Below are 24,371 nucleotides of genomic sequence, written 5' to 3'. Positions count from 1 at the left end.
TCATCGTACAGTGTTATCGCATGTTAATAACGAAGACTATAATTATATCTGTTTATTTTTCTATATTTTAGTTTGGGCAAGAAATATTCATCGACGAGGAGAAACGTTTCCTATGGACATATGGCAAATCCATTTCGCGCATCCGTGCGTCAGTCATACTTGATGGATTCGTCGAATATGTCGAACAAAAATAGTAGGAGTTTGGAATATGCTTGTATGTCATGACGAAAGTTCACGGGACGCGTCGCAAGGTTTGAAAGAGTCTCAATATCAATAACTAGCTGCATTGAAGATAAAAATTTCTCTCAGAAAGAAAATATATATGGTATGAAATTCGTATACACACTTTATAAAGAAGTACAATGTCTTTCTCAATATGAAAGTCGATGTAACTTCCTACTCTATTTCTATTATCCACTATCTATCGCAGAAGAGTTCATTCAAAGTTCGCATTAAAGTATCGCCGCAATATAAGAAACTTTTACCCTTTACAATTTCTCAGAAAGCTTTAGATTCTGTGGTCGTTTTCCTTTAAGGAACAGAATAAAAAACTTCATCGTTATTTCATTTGTACGATACCGGAACTATTTATAATACTTTAGTTTGGAAGTTAAACGAGAGACACGTCCGTATAAATTCAATAGGAACGCAGCAGAATTTATCTTTTCATGAGGGTGCCACGTTAGTCACGTTCATCGGGAAATCGCGAATTGCAGTTCGAGTCGCGACGGAAAAGAAGATTAGATTACTTAGAGGCGTCCCCTTGAGTTCAGTCGTAAAGAGGTTTATCACGACGAGAATGAAAGAGATGGAAAATACAAAGGAACCCTACGCGTTGCTCGTCTATGTCGTAAAAGCGACACAGACACGATTCGTCGGTGGTTGAAGCGAGCAGCGGCCATTAAGAAAAGTCGAGTTCAATAAACTTTCGAACAAAACGGTTGAGTTATTGATCTTCTAGTTACGTCACGTTACCTCTTTTTCACCTGCCAGCTCGTCTATCGAACCGTACAGACTGAAACCGCATTTCCAACGCGCAAATGATCCTTAAAAAGTACCTCGAATCACGAAAAAATCAACAGTCAAAGCGAATTCCATCTTGATTTCTGCATTTTTATTCGTCGCGTGTTTCACGCTATCGATCCGTTTCGGACCGTCTAATTTTTAGTCCAGAAACCAGATATCGCGCCGAGAGAAGGTAACCGGGGTCACGTCGGTGATAAACTCGCGACAAGCTTTCTTATAATTTGATTAATTCGCGAATAGTTGAACGCCAGATTTCTTCTTGTCTGAAAAGCTTTAGGAAAGGAGTACAGTAAGAATACAATCGAATTAAATGCGAAAGTTAAATAATATCTTTTTTATTATATTCGTAAACTACATTCATACAGTTAGAAACCTCCGACGTATAATTACTAATATTTATGTAACTATCATTGAACTTTACTGCTTGGAAACTTGAGGAAGTATAATAATCCATTGATTCGAATTTTACAATAAATAGCAGGTTGTTAATTAATAAAATGCTCGTTGAACAACTGAGCCCATCGTGTTATCCAACAATTAACGGTGCCGAAATAACAAACGTGTTATTATGAAGTAGTCAGAATCGATGTTTCATGCTACGACACAATTCATGATTTACGACCGAGCAACTGCAATGGTTCCCAATTCCATCGTTTTCTTTCCTCGTTAACCGATTCAAGCACCAAGGAGGCGCTTCACAAAATAACCAGGGAAAGCGTAAATTCCACAGCCTGCCAACAATACTATCAACACACACATGAAGAAGCCTATTATCCTCCATTTATAGTACCGGCAGACAACGTAACGAAATGCTTTCCATGGGTTCCGGAACCAGGAGAACGAAGTATCCGGTCGGCTGTAAATTAAGGGAAATAAGATGTTTTCCTGTATGATTAATTCATGGTGAAGTATGATTACGAACATTCCTAATGGAATTAACAAATACGTCGGCCTCCGTTGATGGCCGTCGTCATTACCATTGCTCATATAATTATATAATGGCGCTTTAATGTCGACGAAATGTGATCAGGTTTAATTACACTCGCCATTGAATGTCGATCGTTTTGTTGGAATAGCTAACAAACAAATGTTTGCATTTCACTGTTCATGTTGTTAACGCAATGTTTAGTGATCTGGACGTGTTTATGTATATCTTCTTTGATGAATTTCACGATTTTATATCGAAAAGAAGTAGATAATCAATTGAAAAGTAAGATTTAAATATCCGTGAACTACATATGTATCTTGTAGAATGAAACGAGCTTTAAAATCTCATTAAGTTTGTAATTTCCTCGAATAGCCGTGTACATGATAGGAAGAACAGAGAAAGATGAAATTACGAAGAATTAAAGATGTTTAATGTTGCGTGGATGTATAGTTACGGATTATAGACTTCGTATAGAACAAACGATCAACGCTCGTATTACGAATCGTATAATGGAGCTTGGTTTAATTTTATCTTTAGACGTTTCTTTATGCTCCGGGTGGAGTAGACAAACCGCGATTTAAGTAGATAACTTGATCTTCTAAAGATTGCTCGGAAATACATTGCCGGTGCTGGTCGAGCCCGAATTAACTCTACCGACTTAACGAAATAATCTGATTATTGCTACTTGCAGTTATACAGATTGACAGCAAAATCGAAAATTAATCTATTTAAGTTTGATAGCGAGCGATATATACGCTAATTTAATTTGCAGTTGAACATGAAATTAATTTTGATACGTTCATCATGATATGGTTTTATTTCGATGTAACCGAGGTTACTAATTTTATACGGATAATAAATGATTGACTACGTCTAGTCAGTTTCTTGTTAATAATTAAATATTTCTTTAATTTTTACGGTTATTTTTATATTGTTATGAATATGTATGTAATCTTCGAATGCATAGTGTTATCATTTAATAATATATTCGAATATATTCATATTGATAGGATTAGAATATTGACGTATATGAATAAATGACTATGTGTCATTTGGCAAAAAAATTTCTGCAAAGAAACGGTACGGGAGATGATTTTTTGAAATAATTTTTCTATAGTTTTGTATGATATAAATTAACAGTTCTAACATGTTTCAGTATATCCCGGAAAACTATACATTTAAGGATTAAATTTATATGAATGCATAAATAAAAATTCTTTGGTACAGTGACATGGAAATATAGTAGAACTAATACTATTGGAAATTCATTAGAACTCGACATCAATCTTGTATAAACGTCGAATCATATTTCGCTCAAATTTTTGTCAAAGTAGGTCATCCTTCATACAAGGTACAAGATATATTTCATCGTTACTTGCAGGTGTCTTTTTTTTTTATCGACTGACGTGGAGTTCCGTATGTATATTTCAATTAAGTATCGTCATACTTTGGTGCAGGAAGATTTTGAGGTGGATCCCTTCCTTTGCCCGCAGGTTGCTCGTCAGCCTCCTTCGTTTGCAATATTGATATTTCCAGTTCAATTTTACCCTGTATCGATATATTACGTCAGCTTACTTCGATGTTTTACGAATATTTCTAAATAAACTTCAAAATAAGAAGATAAACGAAGAAGAATGGTCGAGGTAAATGGGCATATTCGCGATGTTCGTTATCGAAGGAACACATTTCCAGTGAATAATTTTAGAAGGAATTAAAAGCTTTCACATTTTAATGAGGACTTTGGTATTGACTTGATTTATAAAAGGAAACAGTGTTACAATTGCGATGGAGTAAAGTAAATGTTTGTTTCCTCGAATGTTAATGAACATTAGATTTTTATGATACGCACCGCCTGCACGTATTGGGCTGCGTTCACGCTACGCTCCAATGGCCACCAAGCTTTGATTCGTGTCACTTTGAACATATCGATCGTTGGTAGATTCGGATTGAGTAGCTCTAAAGTACAGTTTTTAGAATTTGGACTTCCCCGTGGCATCTTGGCTAAATCCAACGTTAATGCTCCTAAAAGTAGATAAAAATATTCATACCGATTGTGCCAGAACCTTTGAAACCTTCTGATACACATACATAAAATCTTACGAGACGTTCGAATATTTATAGACTCTACTATAGATATACTATACGTTTTATACAAGACAGGTTTTCCACGATAAGTGTTCAAATGTTTGCTTGTATATGTATCAGCGATATTGAAAATTCGTCTGCAGTAGATTAATGGATAAACACGACGATTAATCTAATGTTTGTTTTACCGAGAAAATCGTCCGAAGAGAAATGATCGCTGTCCCAAACTTGCAGGTGTAATCTACATGGCAGTTTGTCCTCGGTTTCGCTTATAGCAAAGATGGATGTCTTTTTGCGTACGATCATAACACGCTCGCCCTTGCAATACATAACGCGAAATATAAATCGCCAATTGAAATTACCCTCTCCGGTTAAGGAATTATAATGAATGTCAGTTCTTTGATAATCGTCGTAAACGATCCAGCTGAAAAATTGATCATAGCGATTTATACAAAAATAGCTCATCTATTTCCTAGTAAATTCTTCAAATAGCCACCGCTATCTGCAATTTTCAAATTCACCCTTTCACGTAGATATCGGAACACTTTTCTCCGGTAAGGAATTGGCTGTCGACGAGGGGCACGTCCTCGGTGTTCCAGACGATCACACGGATTTCATATTCCTCTGGTACAGGTGGACTGATGTTCACTGCCGGTTTTGGAGGAAGCTCGTTAGATTGAAACATGTCGATCCAAAGTTCCAATTTACCCTGAAGCATCGTTCGAGAATGCAAATCGTGCTTTTAGAATGCTCAATGAATATTTAGGCAGTTGAAAAAATGTTTAATTTCTGAATGTTACATTCGGACGATATCGTCTCCCCGACAATTCTAGATTAATTCTTTCACAGTGCACCTCAGTCTCTTCTGTCAAATATTTTACTGTCATGCTAACCATGAAATATAGTGCCGTAAATTTCGCATTAAAATAAATCAGAAATAATAAGTTTTAACGACGAGTCTCCAAGTATACGTCTTATGATTCTTTTTCTTCGAAGAAGACAGCCAGCTGTCGAAAATTCAGCCAAACTGGCGTTTTATCTTAAACGACTCAATCTTAGTCACAATTCTACCGTAGATAAAAGCACAGACTCGTCTTTTTTTACAACCTGCTCCAATCCGGGTCTGGTGGCATTAAAAAGCGGACGTCTTTCGACGTGTTCAGGCACCAGGACGCAGCCACAAATGGGGAAATCTTGCCATTGATGAAGGACGCTCAGTGCCATACATTCTTGCCTCTCTGAATAGAAATCATCAATCACCGATAAAGTGAAATTCATTCTGACGACACAGTTCCCTCCCGATCGAAACGATTAATTTTTAAAATGTACCGTTTTCCGCTTGCTCGTTGACGAATGGAAATCTTTTTCGTCCAATTCTCACGTAATGCTTTCGGTACTCCGGCAATGGGAGATTGTTCCTTTTGCAAAGTTGCTCGAGTATCTGCGTCGGTCTCTCGCGGTCTCTCCACTTATTATACCCTCCCTCGTTGTACGTCTTGGAAATACCGCAAGTAGCTCGGTGTCTGCTATAGAACCGATTCTCCAAGTCGATCTTCGTCTGTCCTACTAAATCGTCAGTCGTAGTTGCATCGTAGTCCCATACTTGTATGATCATCATGTAATCTTGAGGAAAAGTGGCTTCTATCTCGAAGAGCCTATAAATTATTCGACATTAACGCCCTTACGCATTCTCTGTTCTATCGGGTGTCTTAAAACGAAACATATATAGGGTGGTTGGTAACTGGTAGTACAAGCGGAAAGGGGGTGATTCTACGCGAAAAAAGAAGTCGAAAATATAAAATAAAAATTTTTCGCTTGAGGCTTTGTTTTCGAGAAAATCGACTTTGAATTTTCGTTCGGTACGCGTGCGGTACGTTATAACGGATCTCACTGTAGATCGTTGTCTCGATGGAAAAATAAAAGAAAAAAGAAATTTTTATTCTATATTTTCGACTTCTTTTTTCGCGTAGAATCACCCCCTTTCCGCTTGTATCACCAGTTACCAACCACCCTGTACATAGTATTATGATCAGAGTTCTCTTACACAATAATTTACTATTTAATAATATTAATGAATTAACAAGTCGAAATTATTTTAATATCTAGTACTTTATTCAATGTTTTAATATTTCTCCCAAAAAAGAGGCAAAGATAGAATTCTATAATGTTAATCTCGATAGATTCAATAACGTTGCTTTGACTGAAAATTAGAAAAGTGAATGGCTTTTGAACGAGCGCTATCAAAGCGAATCACATGTAATCTACCGTGGAAAGTGGATAAAAGAATTATGCGACGTGGAAAATGCAACGGTCAACAGGGCGTTAACGAAATTAAAGTGTCATCGTACCGTCCGAAAATGGGATTTAGCTGATTCGGTATGTAATTCTTTTTATCATTGATAAACGTTTTTCCAAGCTTGACGCACAGATACGGGTCAGATTTTCCGCTGAGGGGATCGCTAGGCTGCAAGTCGATACCTATGGGTGAAATCGATTCATTTTCATTAGTTTATCACGCCATGTAAACGTCATAAAACGTCGTGTCTCGCACACCTTTCACGACGTAAAGTCTGACCAGAAATTTGATGGGATCCGATTGTGGATAATCGCCACACAGACCATTAGCCGCGTTTCTGCCGCTTTTCGTTTTGCAGGGCAAGTTGTTCGGGTGCGGCCAGTGATATACACAAATGCGTCCCTGTCAGTAGATGTTATAATTTTATTAATGGATTATATTTTATAAATGGATATTTTATCCTAATATTAGGTTATAGCAATGTTCATATTTCTTTGAATGAACGTCAAACATCATTACTTTTACGTAAGATTTACATGATCAATTTTCATTATTACATTAAAACTAAATGATATCCTATAACGTACAAGTTTGATTGTTCTATGCAAAATTCAAGATTCAATTTTAAGATTGAGGTATAAGTGATTCGAGTAACCCTGCTTTACTATGTATATGCAGATTGCAGAGATATTTTAGATTCGAGATAAACCTTGAACTTTCCAACGTAATTGTCTGTATCGTAGTCGGGATCCTCGCTTTTCTTCCCCTTCCATAGTTCGAACGATCTCAGACGATCCTGAAAGCCGGCGAATTGCGGTTGCATCTCCAGTTCTCCGTTGTATACCTGTTTCCCGTCCAATGAGACAGCTGAGCTGGTGAAAATGCGCTAAAGCGTAGGTACCTTGAACGTCGTCACGAGCTTCTGATCACCTGGTGACAAGCTGCCTAGCTCTCTGCTTCTTTCCTCCTGGAAACGCCATGTTTTGCTTAACAGAGATCCGTGGAAATTTACATACATCGAGTTACTCGCGTGACCGACCCTCTTTCGCCCTACCTCCATGGAAGCGAAGTATTTACTCCACCAGTCGAGAGACTGATCCTCTTCTGGATTGTAGTCCATTTTCTTCTTCTTTTTTTTTCTTGGTATCACATGCGCGAAAATCTTCTTTAAGGACCGTAATATTTTCCTAATCCATGATTTCTTCTTGTACATCTCCTTGTACGGTATCAACTCCTTATTCTCGCCTTCTTTCAATGGATCGTAATCGATCGGCAAAGATGCTTAAGGATAACATTATCATATGAAATGAGTTTTTAAGAATGAGATTTGTAAACCTTAAGAACCATCGCCATAGGAAATAACGTTTATGTTTATCATGGATACAACACCCTAGTACAGTAGTATCTTTTATTTCAATTTTTATTTCGATAATTTAGTGACTGGTAATTTGTAATATTCACTTGAAACACTTTATTTATTTCATTATCAAATTTGCTATCACTGTGTAAGAGAACATAAGATTTCAGAAATAATATCAATCGATGAATATTAGACGCACGTATAAATAAAAGAATTTCATTTTTGAGGATCTTTCTCTGATACAGCTGTATCTTCTAATGGATTGATAAACTAGATTTTGAATAAGGGACGAAATTCACTAATAACTAGATGCACGTTAATCTCAATTTCCAGCCGGATAATGGTCGAGCTCATGTTCCTCGAGGGGTAAAAAACATTTGTTCGTAGCGTATAAACATTTCGTAGAACTTTAATTAACAAAGTTTTCTATTGCGTGCGGTGTGGAACCACATTTTCCATGGCATTATTAACTTCCGTTGAAACCGACCGCGTTCAAATATTTAATAACCACCTGAAATGCCTCCGAAGTTGGCGTACATTTTCTGTGAATCTATGGTATGTGGTCTATGGTATACGACGAGGCATACCAACGTCATTGGACGTTGATATTTCACACAAGGAATCGCTCGTGCTCCACGTTTTATATTTCAACGAACGTTATTTCAACAATATTTTGCATTTTTACATTCGCAAGAAGAAACTTACAAATCGTGACAGATTGTCTTTTAGTCCATGGAGATTTCAAAATCGATTTGGTGCCGTGTATACGCGCGTCGTAATCCTCCTCTGTTATTAATTGCTCGAGAAAGACGTAAACGCTGGGTATTATGCAAATCCCGACGTATTTGAAGCATCCAAATCCTCGTGAGTCGTAAGCTTTTATTGTGATGCAGGGATAATAGATATCGAGCTCTGGCATGTCCTTAGAGAATTTTCATATATTAACGTATATATAATGCGTACATTGTACATACACATACGAGTATGTCGACACATTTGAATCGAATTAGATATTTCTTTAACGTTAAAATAATACTTGTACGACGATAATGAAAAATGTTTGAAACGTTACCAGTTCGACGACAACATATGTCTGCTTGTAGTTACTGAATTTCTTGGCATTCTGCATCACTTCTGACTTGACTTGAACGGCGGCACACTCTATAACAATCTGAGGGTTTAACACCGGCATGCAATTAATCTTCTTCATGTCTCGTACGCCCCAAAATATAACTTCAAGCCTGTAACTCGTCATTTTTGGTCTGATGTCTTCCGGTATGTTGTAAATGACGTCTTGCATTGAGCAGTCCATAATTTTGTCCACAGACTTGTCGTCCATCGTCTGAAATAATACATAGTTGTACTCGTGTCATTAATATTTCGTGGGCTATTAAACGTAGAATAAACCGTTAAGCTGTTCTTTAACTTTAAAGGTGATTTAACAAGTTTGTTGCTACTGTCATGCCAACCACAAGTATCAAGACGCAATATTCGTTATATTTATTGAAAAAATGATAAAGTTTATCATTTTGTACGTGTAAAACTCTTAGAATAGGATTTGTACCAGTTCATCTCACCGTTCGTAATTAAATATCCTGAAGAACTATCAATCGTCGAATTTCATTTATATTCATGCGGCCACGTCATTTTTGTCACTTAACCTTTGTATTCCGATCTACGTTTGCATTTATGAATAGAATGGATAGCGCGCGTGGGAGACGGATATTAATTTCGTAATCAATCCGCGCGTAAGATGACAGAAAAGTTCATTAGCGTGGAGGTGGCAAAGATTCTCTCTCTCTCTCTTTCTCTCTCTCTCTCTCTCTTACGAGTCGCATATCGATCAGTATTGCCTCTCTTACCTCTATGAGCTCGAAAGCAGCGAGCACCGAGCCGCTGAAATCCCTTTGCGATTTAAATTTGTACCACTCGAGTTTCGGAGGGAAATTAGGCGGCGAGTAAGTTTCCTCCGCCAGCTTAACTAATGGGATAGTTGTGCATCTCCCGCAGAACTCCTTGAAGCCCTGTAAATTTCGATTCGACATCATTTCGGGGTGAACCACTTAGAGCTTCAATTTGTAAATCATTGCCATATCGAAGATCGCATATGATTAAACATCAAATATACTTTGCAAGATTTGATATTTCGGACCATCCCCTTCTCCCTGTGCCACCTATCAAATTTTATCTCAGTACCATTGGGAAATACAGCCTAGAAATTTACTTCTATGAATTTAAAAAAGCATTTCACTTACGCATATATCCTCATCGTACACTTGCAAAATCGCTTTAGGCGGATTTGATTTAATGTACTCTTTCGTCCCATAAATAGTTTTCGGCGGTAGTATCAAAGTTTGATCCCAGAACGGATCCAGTGTCTGCTTAATAATCTGGAAAATTTCGAATACTTTCAATCCTCTGAAGTACCTTTTCAGAAACCAAGGAATTTCCGCTTACGATTCGAAGTTTGAAAAGTGCCAATCCTTGAAATATTTAAACGGACGTTTGAGATAGAAAATCGAAAGAAATCTAAATCGCTGCTCGTGAAACAGATTGCCAGCGAATTTCGTGGAAATCCATTTACAAATAACAGGGAACCTTCGAGGAATGGAACCGCGGAAATCTCCGCGGTAATAATAACGCGACGAGTTCGCGCGTCACCTCAGGAAGCGTGGGTGAATTATCGACACGAAACTTACTCTGGTGGAGGCCGTGTAACCGTGAAACGTGACACGCACGATCGGATCCAATAAACCGGATGCATCCATGCCAGGATCAAAGCGACCTTGGAATATGTGAGCTCGCAACTGAAATGTCTGCAACGCAACCGATGACAAACTCATTTTATCGTTTCGTTCGAAATATTTCCAACGATATTACGTTAATGCGTCTGTGGAATAGTTAGATCTTTAAGATGGATCAACGTCAAGTTTGATTTTTGAGTCGTTGAATCTCGTTTCAGGTGACGCTTAAATTAAGACAAAAATAATAGCTACTAAAGCCTGGATTCTTCGATCAGGATATTTTGATTGTTCGTTGATGTGAATCTGGATGGAAAGATTGATGATATTGGCACCTTTTGTTGTAGGTTGAATGCAGAGTGATGCATAGTGTATTTGATAATATACTATATTTTGTAACGTAGCGGATATACTACAACATTTAATACATTGTTTGTTTCAATTCATTTATATTATCGGAACGCTCAAATTATTTCTCTATAGATTTATGTCACGTAAATTAATGATTTCGAAATGTTTTATTACATTTGGATACAATGCATTCAAAGATTAACTCGTTCGTTAGGAGAAGAAAGCTTTTTAAGAACAAACGCGTTGAATTTATGATGTCAAGCGATAATAATTTAACGCATACTCAATTCCGTGTAAAAGGTGTGTGCGCTCGGGGAATGCATTGCAGCGAAGATTAAAATTACAATTTCGCGTTGTAGTTGTCAGGAATGCGTGCCGTTTCGATTGTTTAAATTTCTCTAGTGTAATGAAAGTATTCGATACTAAATTGCATTTCATCACATCAACGTCAAAAAGCTTCCTTGACTGAAATAAAACCCTCGACGAAGGGAATAAAACAAAGGAATGTTAATTATCAAAGAGAAGAGTAGATAAACTGTTGTTAATATTGGAAATTATGAATGTAACCCAGTGCTTGACGTGGCAATTAGAAAGGAAGGAAAAGGAGGTATTCTTGGCAAAGAAAAATATACCCTCGTTTTTGCCTGACGTTTCTTGAATGCCAGGGATTAATTAAAGCCCCTGGCTGAAGCTACGAAATGAGACGCGTCTAAACTTGACCTTGCTCTGAAATTCTCACCAACGAGAAATTTTCATACCGTGGAACGTGTGTACTCCAAATATTTGGGAAACGAATCAATGTTTCTCTCATGGTCCACCATGTAACCGGGTGGAATCGAGGCCCAACAAGCTCCTACATACTCGGCGTTTCCAAGCCACAGGAAAATTTCAAGCTTGCAGGCCATGTAATCGGCACCTTCCTCATCCCGTGGATGTACCAAAAATACGTCAACCCTCTGACCGCACAATGATCCCTTCTCGGTCATTTCTTCTGAATAAATAATTCGTTCGGCTGGAAATCGTGCGTACGCCACTCGTTTCGAGCCGGCTATCATCCAAATGAAAACGTCAGGTAGGCCATGCTGGGGCTGGTAAATTTGTAAGAAGTCTTGTGTTGCTCACGGTAAGATAAATTTTCCATGGAGGTACGCGGAACAAGAAGGACGCTCGTATTTAAATATTTCATGACGATTTGCAATGTCTATGAGTAGAAAGGGCAGCGCGTCGTTATCTTGCGTTCTCCATGGAAAATTCTTCGCGAGAGAAGGGACATAAGATCACGAGGAAAAAAGATATGCAAATTTAGAAGCAACTTTGTTCCTTGTTCTCCGAGGATTAGTTTCTTGTGTTTGTCCGAAACAAGCTGGTAAAGGGAAAAAGTCAGCGTAAAGCTTTTACCGTCTCATTGAAGTGTTTAAAACTTCTCCTTTCCGTCTCTCTACAGCGAAGATGTAAATTGAATACATATAGACCTGGTAAGATTTGTAAGTAGACCGGGGAACGTTTATGTCGAATGGAAGAAAGTGGAGGTTAAAGAATTTGCTAGAGAATATTAATAAAAATTTTCCAAGTAAATAGGAAAGTAAAAAATGTCGTAGGAACTTAATAGTCTACAGAATCACAAATGTAATCGGAATCAATATTAATTCCTTCTTAATCTTTATATCGACGACAAAAATATTCATATTTCATTAGTAACTAGATTACCTAGGTACTTCGAAGAGACGTCTTTTTGTAGATTAAACATATCTAGAGCGATAGTTTCATCTTCATACGTCTCCAAGATATTCATAACCACTATGGATTATTTCAAATAATTACTTGAAATTACAATATGGAATTGAAAGCAACTCGATGATATTTCCATAAGAACATAAGCGGTTGTCAATGAAGTAAAAATAGCTATTCGATTTGCCAATTGTTCCAGAAATAGAAAATGTGCGTGACGGAGAAACATGAAATACAACTCACGTCTTCCCGTAGCTTTTTCACTTTAGCCAGATACTGATACGCATGTGCCATTGCGATTCTCGTGTAGTGATTACTGGGAAGTTCGCCGTTGATCTTGATCCTCTTCAGGATATTCTCGATCTCTTTACGGCATAGATTCACGCGATGGCGATCGAGCTTCGTGGTGCCACCTTCGTCGTCGTATCGCCCCGTGTCTAATGTATGCAAATAATGTATGCAATGGCTCTTCATGGTACGAATCGTCTCGTTGTAGAATTTGTAAGTGTCTGGATGTTGGAGCTCGACCATGTCCTCTAGTTGTTCCAACTTTTGCTCCTGTCGTGGCAAATTAAAATTATTCTGGTATCGCTGTTCTAGTTTGGAAACAAACTTGCTAGTTTCCCGCTACCATCGTGAGAACTCGACTCCAGGATATATAAAATATTTCTTTCGAATGAAAGAACTTTTCGGTTGGCCGTTACGACGCTCTTATATTAATCGCGATTTGTAATTTTAGCACGTACAATGACTTATTGAGAAATTAATGCGAACGAATGGCCAGGTTGCGAAAGTTTTTAGCTAAAGTTTCGTTGATAGAATGAGAGGTGTTTAGAAAAGTTTGGAAGTAGGTAACTTGACCTACATCGAAGGAATAAGTCGAATTTAATAGAGCATTTACGATTTATCCAGCTTAATTTCCTTTTGATATCGAAGAACAAACGAAGCTCACTAGGAAATCAGCGATGAAAGCCAAGCTGTTACTGTTGTGCATTCGCCAATCGAGATTCGGCCACCAAGATCTAACGTAGAGGCAGGGTTTTCGCGAGCCAAGAGGCACGTAATTATATTTGCCATCCAATGTTCCAGTCAATCGTGGCAGGGTCTCGCTTTCGAACTCCGGTTTACGGTCTGGCATCTGGTTTCCTGTTGAAAATTGATCATATTTTACATAAGGTAACCGTACATAGCGTAACTTGTCGATCGTATTAACAAGTAATTGGAGAATGGAAACGTAGTTTCGTTATGGAAGTTCGAGTGGCGGGTCCCATATTTCCCAATTTTCGATCATTCGAAAGGAGTGGTTGAAGAAAGTATACACAAGAATCCAATACCATCGTTATTGTCCTCAAAACATTGGCTGCGAGCAAATTGTCTGTTACCGGCATTCCCGAGGCTAACCTCGAAGCTTATCGATTTCGTCCAAAATTTTCCCCGATCGATCATACTTATATCGTATAACACAGTGACCAAGTAATATTCTTCCGTCTTCCACAAGCTTCTCTTTGAAAAAAGAAACGATCCCATAGTTAGTGGTTGTCAATTTAGACGAAAGATGAAAAGATATTTCAAACAGAGATTTGAATTTTTAACCTAATCCTTAAACATTTAACAGATATAAAGAACTTAAGATATTGTAAAGTTGTTAAACTATTCCTTGCAAATATCGTAAAATATCGTTCTACAAGAAAATGTTCTTGAATTCGCTATAACAAAAGCAACCATCATACCAATATAGAATCACGTAAACAGGTAGTTAAATCAATGAAACGATATTACGTCGGGTTATTGTATAAATTATTAAGCGCTCACTCTTGCTACACGCTGAATGAAGCGTGACGGTGAATTAATATTTATTAATAACACACAAACCGTCGTTTTATCTTATTTATTGATCTCCAATTATTCTGAAAAATTTATTTATAGCGCAAATTTTGTCTAAAGAATCATACTTTTATATAAGCACAGAGGGTTATATATAATATATAATCCTGTAATATAATATGTAATTCGTTGTAGAATTGTGTCTGATCAGAGACGGTCCGTTTCTCCTTATTATCTTACATTTAAATCCTTCCTTCCCATTTTTCGTTGTATATAGTTAAAAGAACTGAAATCTAATGCTATAACATTGAGCATTGCAAACTTGAGATTTGTCGACGCCTAATTAAAAGATTTAAAATTTTCGAGATTTGAAATTCTGCTCTTATAAAATAATCAGATAGTAATAGAAATTGATGTGCAAAAAAGAGAATGATCACTGCAGATGTACCTCGATAATAGGAGCCGCGAGCTCTCTTTCAGCACTGATTCCAGCTGTCGTTGTTTCTGAGTCATCCATTTCAGTTTTTAAGGAGAGAAGAACTCTACCGCGATAAAAAGGAAGGGCTATCGAGCACTTGCCGAAACAGCTGTTCCTTTCTGTAGTCCCGGACCCGTAAAAGTGAAGGAACGATGGCCCAAAAGTCGGTAGGAAACCTGATAAAAGTAACATCTAGCAATATATCAGGTTATTTTGTCTTTTGTGATCTTAAAAAAAAAAATCAAGAAAAATTTCGTATCATATTGTAGATTGAATGATATTCATTACAATCCCATTTTATTGCTTACACAATTAAAATGTATATAGTCACATATTATGACTATATACAAAAAACTTGTGATATTGATAATCCTTTGTTTCAAAAATTTAAACGAAAAATTGATCTATAATATTTCAATCCATTTTTCAGTTTATAACATCGGTATGGTATTGGTAATGGAAGAACGAATGTGAATTAAAAGAGAAAAAGAATATATCGTACTATATCGAATCGAACCAACGTTACACGACGTTGGTTATATTAAATGCAGACGAGTTAGCTGTTCACGAAAAAAAGGGTGGGAGAAGTTAAAGTACGAATAGAACAGAACAAACACAGAGGTAACAAACAAACGTTAATCAACGTTTCGTTTGCAACTGCTTATTTGAATTTCGTTTACGTACGATATTCTGTCGTTTAATTTATCGATCTCGATTCGATGTTATATGTATTCCTGCTGTATTATCCTTTGAAATCTTTTTCTCGTGATTCTCGACACTCGAAGAAAAGAATTTCCAATAGCATGTATAATACTCATACGAATTTACCATACTCTCCAGAATTCGATATTTTGTTCATGTTGAGAATATAAGAAGCCACGACACACGTTCGACAGCTATTAACACGATGCTTGATAGCAATCCTGACACGTTGACACAGTGATGGGAACATTTCTCTGAACGTAATCTTTTCATTAAATCGCGGCCTGTAGGTTTGCCATGCTTCGCTCGTCGTTTCCTGAAAACGTTGTCGAAATGAAACAAAAGGGTCATTCTATAAGCGTCATCGTGTCCTATTTTATATTTCGAATTTCTATGATCAAAGTCAAATAGTAACTCGGCTGAAAACATATGCGTACGCAGTTGGTAATTAGAAAGGTAAGAATTGAGACGATTGAAATTAATGAATAGGGAAAGTTGAATTATCGATGGCGATTTCAATTAATAATTACCTTCATTCCAGCGAACGATATCTGCACGAACGGGTTAATATTTTCGAAATCATTTTTTACGCATAGGCTGCTCATATCTGGTAACCCGTCAGCTCGATAAATCGTAAAAATGTAGCATGCTCGTTGCCTATAGGGTAGAAATTCACCACCGACGGGCAACAAGAGGTTCCTGTAATTATTCCCTTTCCATTAATCGGCTGACAAGCCAATGTGCTCCGAATTCGAATCCACCCCAAATCGATTTTGGAACACGCACAAATACCCTATTACATTAAAAAGGCTACTGGAATGTGTCTCTACTCTCTGTCGTACGGGCAATAGAACGCAATACGAGTATGTATGCAGATGTATAGTTAGGGGTTAAACTGTTGGTGTTGGAACGTATAAATTTATAGGGAAGTGCTCGAAGATTGGGAATGAATGTTGTATAATATCTTAGATTTATGGATATATAGGAAATAAATATGACTAACATTTAATATTTGGAAACAACAGAAAAAAGTATGACCAACATCTTTGCTGATATTTTGAGTTATATAGAGTCACAGATAAAGAAATTTTTATTAAATGAAATCCTATCGGATGATGGTACTTATATTTAAAGTTTGTGAATTTTATGATCTATAATGTTCAAGTTTAAATAAAAATTTCATGCAGATATCAGAGCGTATTTTAATGGATTTAGATTAAAGACGCCCGTAAGGTAGAATATCGATTTCATGTTAATGTCATAAAGGAGTTTGCTACTTTTCAATTTGATTCTGAAGGCGTAAAATGTCTAAAGATCTTCAATTTGGAAATTCTTAATATCATACAATTAGTAAGTGATATTACGTGTTAAAGTATTTTGGAGTGAAAATTACCCTTCGATGTCGTCCTCGCCCTCTGTATCCGGATGTACTTTCAATTTCTCTCCTTTCACATTAATCGCGATATTACATTTGACGTAACCTTTCGGTCCCGCAGAAACATCCTTTGGATTTGTCAGCATTGCCCATTTGTGATAATATTGATGATCTGTTCAGGTCGATAAATTTATTATTCCACTGCCTCTTTTCCAATATAATAAATTAAAAATTAAAATAGGATAACGGGGAACTAAGATGAATCGAGAAACTCAAGGAACTAAATATCACCTGGTTGATCCCAAACGAGAGCAACTTCGAAAGTCGTACTTCCATGAAACTTGAGACGTAAATAACCCTTCAGATATACAGCTATCGTAATTTTAGTGCTTAAAAGTTCGTTTAGGTTGCAAAAAAGATCGAACACGAAATACTGTAACATAGTTAAAAAGTTTAATAGATGGAATCGATAAAAGTTTCGTGAGAACGACATTTTCCAATTTTACTTCATTATAGATTGGTGAGTCCGTTCTTTCACGAACCACCGTTTTTTTCCTCCGATTTCCCACTTTAACCACGACCATAGGATTTGCATTTTGGGGCAAATGTTTCGCTTTCAGAATCTTTATGCAAATCTGATAGACATTCGACCGAGTTTTCCTGGGGCTCATTACGTTTCGATACACTCGATTGTTTGTATTTCATATACTTCACGCTGTTTGATTTATCGTCTGTTTGATTGGCAAATTTCATACAGTTGTTTATCCATTAATGAAAGTTAACTAATTATTCATCCTTTGGTAATAAGCGAAGATATGTCTATTTCCTTTAATGTTGATAAAAAGTAATTTTTAGAGAATTTAGGTGACTATAATAATACATAATAGGCTTTAAACTATTATGATAATTAATAATTATATTTTAATGAACATACTTTATAGCGAATGTCTTTAATGAACTTGATTATCTCCTTTAATCATTACTTAAATTTCGAAATTAATATCACTGGCGAGGAATAAAATAAATTCTTTAGAAAAAACATTTAAAGCTTTGATCTTTAAAATGATTAAGATGTATTCAAGGTTATTAAGAAAATAAAATACTGAAATTATAACTATTACGATATTAAATAACAAAGGAGTTACTTTTTATCTGCAGTAAAGCTCTGTATTTATTCCTTGCCAACATATGATAAACTTAACGTATAATGGTAAAAACCATTGACTAAATTATAGTATAGACTATAGCCTGAAATTATACGAAACCAGTTACTACTACTATACTGAATCGATAACGTTGAATGCGATACGAAAATTGTTATGGTTGGTCAAATGACTCTCAAAACGTGGGATACAAAACAGCATTGAATGTCACGTCTATTCTGTATATCATCGGTGCTGGCATCTGGTACCTTACGAGACATCCCATCACATGTTCTGTTGTACCGACCACTCAGAGGTTTTATTACGCCCTCTACATTCTAGTGTTTCACTGGCGTTGTAGTCTTTCTCTACACTGAACCGGTAACGTAGCATGTGACACGAAAACATCAAAGGGGTTGTAAGCAACCCCCAAAACATGGGACATAAAAGAAACATTGAATACCGAGCCCATTCAAAGTATTTCTAGTCGTTCACATTTACCGAATATTAAATATCGGATTCAACTTTACTTGAAACACAGTAAAAAGGATTTAGTAAACAGCTAGGAACTTTTTATCTCAATTATCATCGTCTTTTCGTCGTAAATTTTCGTGGTTGTTTTAAAAAATCATTCACCGAAACGTTTGTAGTAATCGAAAATCTATAGGATTGCAATGCCCCGGGAGTGCTGACTTTGTCGGATTTAACGCTGACTCTGGAAAATGATTTTTCCTATTACCGAATTAATTCAATTAAATCAAACCTGTACAATTTTTGTGCAATCCGCTATCTCCATGCAAAAATTACACAGGTGGTTCTCCTGTAGCATCTGCATCGTATTATACAACGCTTTATTTAAAACAAATGACGGTAAATCGATATCATGTAACGTGGAACTATAAATCTTATAAGTAAATTTTGAATATCTATAAAAATTCCATTTTTTCAGCACGGATGAAGAAACAAAATTTGAATGAAAGAAATTTGTATTGTTTAAATGTATTAACATATAGTTTATTCTTGACATTTGATATATTACTACATTTCTATACATGCTTCTACATATTTGCATCTGTGCACGTTGATGCATATTTTCGCATATTTACATTCGTCAAATATATAACTGCCTTTAGTCAAGTAGTAAGTATTTAATACTGCCACAGGCAATGTGTCTGATTTGTAATATTTATATGTGATTTCCTTCGAACAATCGACAGAGTTTGTTTGTTTTACGCGCTGCTTCGCGTCACTGGCTTCGAAGGCTGAACTGTCGGATATAAGTGTGTACTTCACACGTCAATTTGCGTACCGGTGTGTAAATAAAAATGCTGTCCAATGACGTGCTTCAACTTATTCCCCGATTGTCACACCAACGACTATCGATCAGTCTGTCGAAATTAGTCCACGAGTTTCGCGACGATCTGTCCACAGACCCTTATATTTACTTCATCTTACCTTATATTATTCTTAGCTATAAATTCGCCATGTAAATAATTCAACGATAATTGATTATCCGATGAATCGATTTCATTAAAATGTTATAAAATCGTGAAACTCTATTGGGTTCGACAAATATAGTGTATTCATTCGATTATAGTCTCGGAATATCTGTATCGACGAGTGAAGCTATTATTTACGAGCACCTCTTCCGCATTAAATTAGATATCAATGTTTAATTTCTGTTTTTAACAAATTATTACAATATAACGATTCGGTCAAATTTTTGCAAGTATCCGATTGTCTATTTATACGTCGATATGCTTATGTATATTATATTTCGGTATTCAGACGATACTTCAGACTAGAAAGTTTGATGAGAAAAAGAGGAAATTCTCTGTATAATAACTACGTTTCCAACGACACAGGGTATAATTCAGTCGTCGAATTTTGATCTGCGCATGAATTTTTCCTCTAATGATGTTAGAAATTAGGGTATCGGTGACATGCGTGGTGGATAGCACGCTAGGATAAAAACGTCACGTAGTTTCGGCCCCCCATCGACTAGGTTCTCTATGGGGCGTGCACGAAACAGACGGTCGGAATAGCAAAGGGCGTGCACGCGCAATTCAGAAGCTATTATAGGCACGCGGTTTATTTCGACACGTGTCTTTACACGGCCTCCGATCCCCGTCGTTCGGTATCCTAAGTACGGACTTCCGACGTGTTGCCGCAAATCGCGCCGTACATTTTCACTAATTGTCCCGGTGATTTATCGAGAACAGCGCGATCGGTATTTCTCGGAATGAAAGTCATGCTTGTAACACTGACCAAACTGTTTCTTCCACGATCCTCCCAACTCTTGGCCTATTCTGCCCACCATTTAGCATTATTCGAATTGATTCCTTATTCTTATACGAATAAGTTGTTAAATATCATTTCAATTCGGATAAACTCTTACACGAACTATACTGTATCCGAATAAATTTTATTCTATAGTATATTCATTCATTGGTAGCGAATAAAATTTTATTCCACATTTTTATTCGAATAAAATTTTCACTCAATATAGATTTAAGTAGTTTAGTTAAGAATGTGTATTATTTTATTATATTTTTGTCTCCTGAGAAAACATTATATTACCTACTTTATGCGGCCGATTGTAAATTGTTTAGAAGGTATGTTTAGGTTCGATTCTCTTAGTTTCGTTTTTAAAGCTATGGAGTTGCGTACACACTCACAGTCTAGTATAAGTGTAGGTAGCTTGAGCGACAGCATTCTTGTGAGCTCATGAGAAATGTGCAGTAAAATTGAAGTGGTATACACGTGAATTCTTTAACATGTTCACTGCTATGCAAATTTTGTATTTTCTTATGGGCAGTATCTGAGTGACGTTCAGATGCTTCTTGATGCATTTACTAGTTTACATTGCAGTATTATTAAAAGCATTCATAGTTTTCTTTTATAATTTTTATACAAAGAGTAATCATCATGACATATATATTTTATCAATTTTATCGAGTTTTTTTCATTGGTTATTAAGCTTTAGCCATCGATCACTATTAAGCGTCATACATCAACAAATTTACCGTTTATTCAATTTTAAAGCGAGCTACATTATTTATATACCTATATTTATGCTATACATGAACGTAAAAATCTCGTTCACTTACCGTATAGAATAATTAACTTTTACAACAACACTGTACATACACACTCTGAATAAATTCTGACAGTTTGCTCGATACAATGGATTTTATTATCTAACATTAAATATGTACATTGTACTAAACGATGCAGCAACTATTCGCGGATTAATATCCATAATCATGCGAACATCAATCGTGTGAACCGATCGGAAATCTATACGTCACCGTAACACAAAATTATTGCCCATCCTGGTAACTAGCAACGATTCGACAACACGAAAGAAAGAAGTAAAAAAAAAAAAGTGATGTTGCGGGCAGGGAATGAAAAAAAGGAGCGGGGAAAAAGAAAAATCGTATTCCAGCAAGTATTAGCGATAGACTTGTAAGTTAACCCTGGTAACTGGTAGAGGACACGAGCTCGGAGCGTGCCCCTTGTGGGGGTTGCACCATTGGGGGTGTTCGTTATATTCCGAGTCCTTTTGAAAGGGTCACGTGGCTAGGTCTGCATCCCCCTCGAACCGATATCGTATTTGTACAACACGCATCCATTATTGCAATCCGGCTGTTTGTGTGTTTTGCGCACTCTTTGTGTGGCGATCCTCCGCTCTCGTGGGCTCCCCGCGAGCGCGAGCGCACACGCCTTCGTTTTCTTTCGCTTGGAACGGCGCCCTCTCGGCTTTTCGCACACTTGTCCTGGCCTCGCTGTGCGAGCGAAACGCAGGCCCATTATTGTACCGTGAAACAATGAGCACTCGCGATCGGCGGACCACTCGACACAAGAGAGAAAACCGGCTCTTTCGTTTCGCCGGGTCACGTGGGAAAACGTCGTCGCTTTATTCCTTTCTTTTTTCATCTTCCTTCTTTACTTCGTCCGCCTCTTTTCGTTTCTGTTCTCTCGATAGAAGGGTGAATATCGACGGGGTGCTCGAGCACGCGTGGGAGAAGTCAGCTTTTCGAAATCTTTGAGAAAGTCGGCGCTTCGACAACGACGTGGCTCCTAGACTCTCTCCTTCTCTCTCTTTCTCTCCTTTTACCAGTCACGCGTCGAGTACTCTTTTCTAACGTCAATATACTTCTCCACTTATTCTAGTCATTATACAGTCCGATATCGCGATGCAAAACACCTAACTGAATTTCATGATTTCATAATTTCCCAACATTCCGCATCAAATCGTCGATCGATCTCGATCTCCCAAGTTTTAGCCGAAACCCGCATCTTGTCTCCGATATCGCAATCCTGAACTTGGGAACAGTGGACACTGATGGATCTCAGCCTTAAATCGCGACGATACCTGCGAAGTAATTGAACCGTCGCAGGCGCGTACGAACGATCCTTCAGCTAGCTGCCCATTCTATCCGAAGGGATTCGCTGGCGCTCTCCATGGGTGGCTGCGGGCATTTCGAAGTGAGCGCCCATCGTCTAAATAGCGGAACATTATCCTATCTCCCGCGGTGGAGGACGCGCGCGGTCCTGTGTACCTGCTCTCCGGTCCAGCGGCTGGACATCATCCTCTCTGCTCGTGCACAACGACGCGCGATGTCGTGTCCAGGTTCGAGCGTGGATGATGGGATGACGGACCGCGGGCGTGTCCGAGTAGCCGATACCAGGCGCGTGATCGGGAGACCTCCCGGGGCCGACCACCCTCGAGGGGCCACGAGGGTCGACTTGTTAGCCAGACACAACGGCCTCTCGAACTAACGGACCGCTCCTCCAGCGACGACAGCTCCGAGCCGACAATGTTTCTGCGAGGCCCCTCGCTGCCAGTCGAGAAACGCTTTGCATCGGCCTCGGCCGCATCAGTTCTCCGAGTATTCCACAGCTTCGTGACTCTGCCGGAAGATCGTCGATTCGGTCGAATCGTATTCGAGCACCCAAGCGAACCAGACGCACACGTTTTGTTCCTCGCTTCCGCGGATCTCGCCAGCCGATCGCGGGACACCTGACTGTATCGGTTTCACTTCTTGGGATGGGGAAAGGTCTTTGACTTGGATTCGATGAATTTTGTTAGATTTCACCCTTCTTTGGATCGTTGACGATTTAATCCCGTGTTTCTTTAAAAGGGACTTCTGTTTTCGTTGGAACAACCGAGTTAAGGGATGATCATATTGGTTTACAATGATTTACCCTCATCTTTTAATTAAACTCGTTTCTCATTACGATCTGTACATTTCATTTTCCTAGTAATAAGTTTTTCAAATCGTGTTGAGCTATTTTTAAATCATACGGAATTTAATATACTTGGATCTAATTAATCGATACGTAAATTGCTACTATAAATGCAATGATGTGCAAATACAACTTGTAGCCACTGTATTGCCACTGTGTCGTAATTGAGGGATGATTGTGTGAAAGATTTGGAGGAAATTCGTGACTTCTTTTTTCGTCGCTCTAATCACGATCAACCATTGCAACCTCGTAAAGCTTCTCTAAATAATTTACAACACCTACCTTGTCATTTAAGCCGCTCAGAAGCCTTCTCATTGATCAATTTCGAAATTGGAAAGCAAAGAAGAGGAATGACGTTGGAAGCACGTCGCCTGTTTTCTTCGATCGAACATTAATCATGTATTTGAGTAATAAAACTGAAAGATTTACAAAAAGTGTAGCGTATCAATTCGGCTTTCGAAACACTCAATTTATAAATACGACATAAAATGGCAAGCCCAAGAAGTGGTTGATGAAACGTTAAGAAGGTATCAGGGGTCAGAAGTATTGTTCACCGTGGAAGCTCCTTATTGATCGACCGCGCTATTTCAAACGGGTCGGCGTCGTTAAACAAATTTTCGGTAAAGGTATTCCGACTCGCGGTCGGCCTGTCTAGGGCCGCTACGAAAAAATGTTATTATTGGACGTTTCGAGGCGAAAGCGAAACCGTGTTCGTCGAACCCGCCTTAATGAAGGTACATTCTTCGCTCGCCCTTTCGATCAAGATATCTCCCGTATAAATTGAATGCTTTTCACCGAAGCTCAATCAAGCCGTGCGGTAGTCGAAAAAATGCCCACGGTGGTACGATCTCGATTAGAGGAACCGGCGGCGGTCGCCGCGGCATGCCGCGCGTTCAACTTTGTCTTTTCCAGCGATTATCTTAAAAACGAGACGACTTCGATGCCTGTGCTCGGCGAGGGTGTATCGAAGCAAATCTGTTCCGAGAAACGTTCTCGCGATACGCTCTTTGTAACTAGAAACATCGCAGGTACAAGATTTCACCCTTCCGGACATCCCTATTTTTGTCATTATCACAGATGTG

General features: G+C 37.9%; 1 protein-coding gene and 1 long non-coding RNA gene across 2 annotated transcripts in view; one reads left to right on the top strand and one right to left on the bottom strand.

Moving 5' to 3' along the window:
- LOC138178252 (uncharacterized) overlaps nucleotides 1-24,371 on the top strand; it is an 84,291-nt gene that overhangs the window by 4,576 nt on the left and 55,344 nt on the right. The window lies entirely within an intron of this gene.
- Nucleotides 1,702-17,565, bottom strand: LOC138177971 (otoferlin). Its single transcript, XM_081833724.1, is given in 28 exon segments — nucleotides 1,702-1,882; nucleotides 3,402-3,502; nucleotides 3,804-3,976; nucleotides 4,228-4,463; nucleotides 4,561-4,748; nucleotides 5,147-5,275; nucleotides 5,349-5,694; nucleotides 6,388-6,517; nucleotides 6,593-6,737; nucleotides 7,045-7,179; nucleotides 7,237-7,302; nucleotides 7,390-7,616; nucleotides 8,401-8,617; nucleotides 8,768-9,037; nucleotides 9,558-9,719; nucleotides 9,951-10,085; nucleotides 10,395-10,511; nucleotides 11,546-11,875; nucleotides 12,759-13,073; nucleotides 13,468-13,661; nucleotides 13,850-14,018; nucleotides 14,580-14,678; nucleotides 14,788-14,993; nucleotides 15,646-15,835; nucleotides 16,050-16,218; nucleotides 16,913-17,066; nucleotides 17,186-17,327; nucleotides 17,401-17,565. Coding segments are annotated over 28 exon segments (5,091 nt in total).

The sequence above is a fragment of the Bombus flavifrons genome, chromosome 3 (assembly GCF_040668555.2).
Source record: "Bombus flavifrons isolate JBK064 chromosome 3, iyBomFlav1_principal, whole genome shotgun sequence".
In the NCBI taxonomy this organism is placed as follows: domain Eukaryota; kingdom Metazoa; phylum Arthropoda; class Insecta; order Hymenoptera; family Apidae; genus Bombus; species Bombus flavifrons.
The sequence above is the reverse complement of the archived record's forward strand: the minus strand, read 5'-3'. Positions and strand labels throughout refer to the sequence as shown.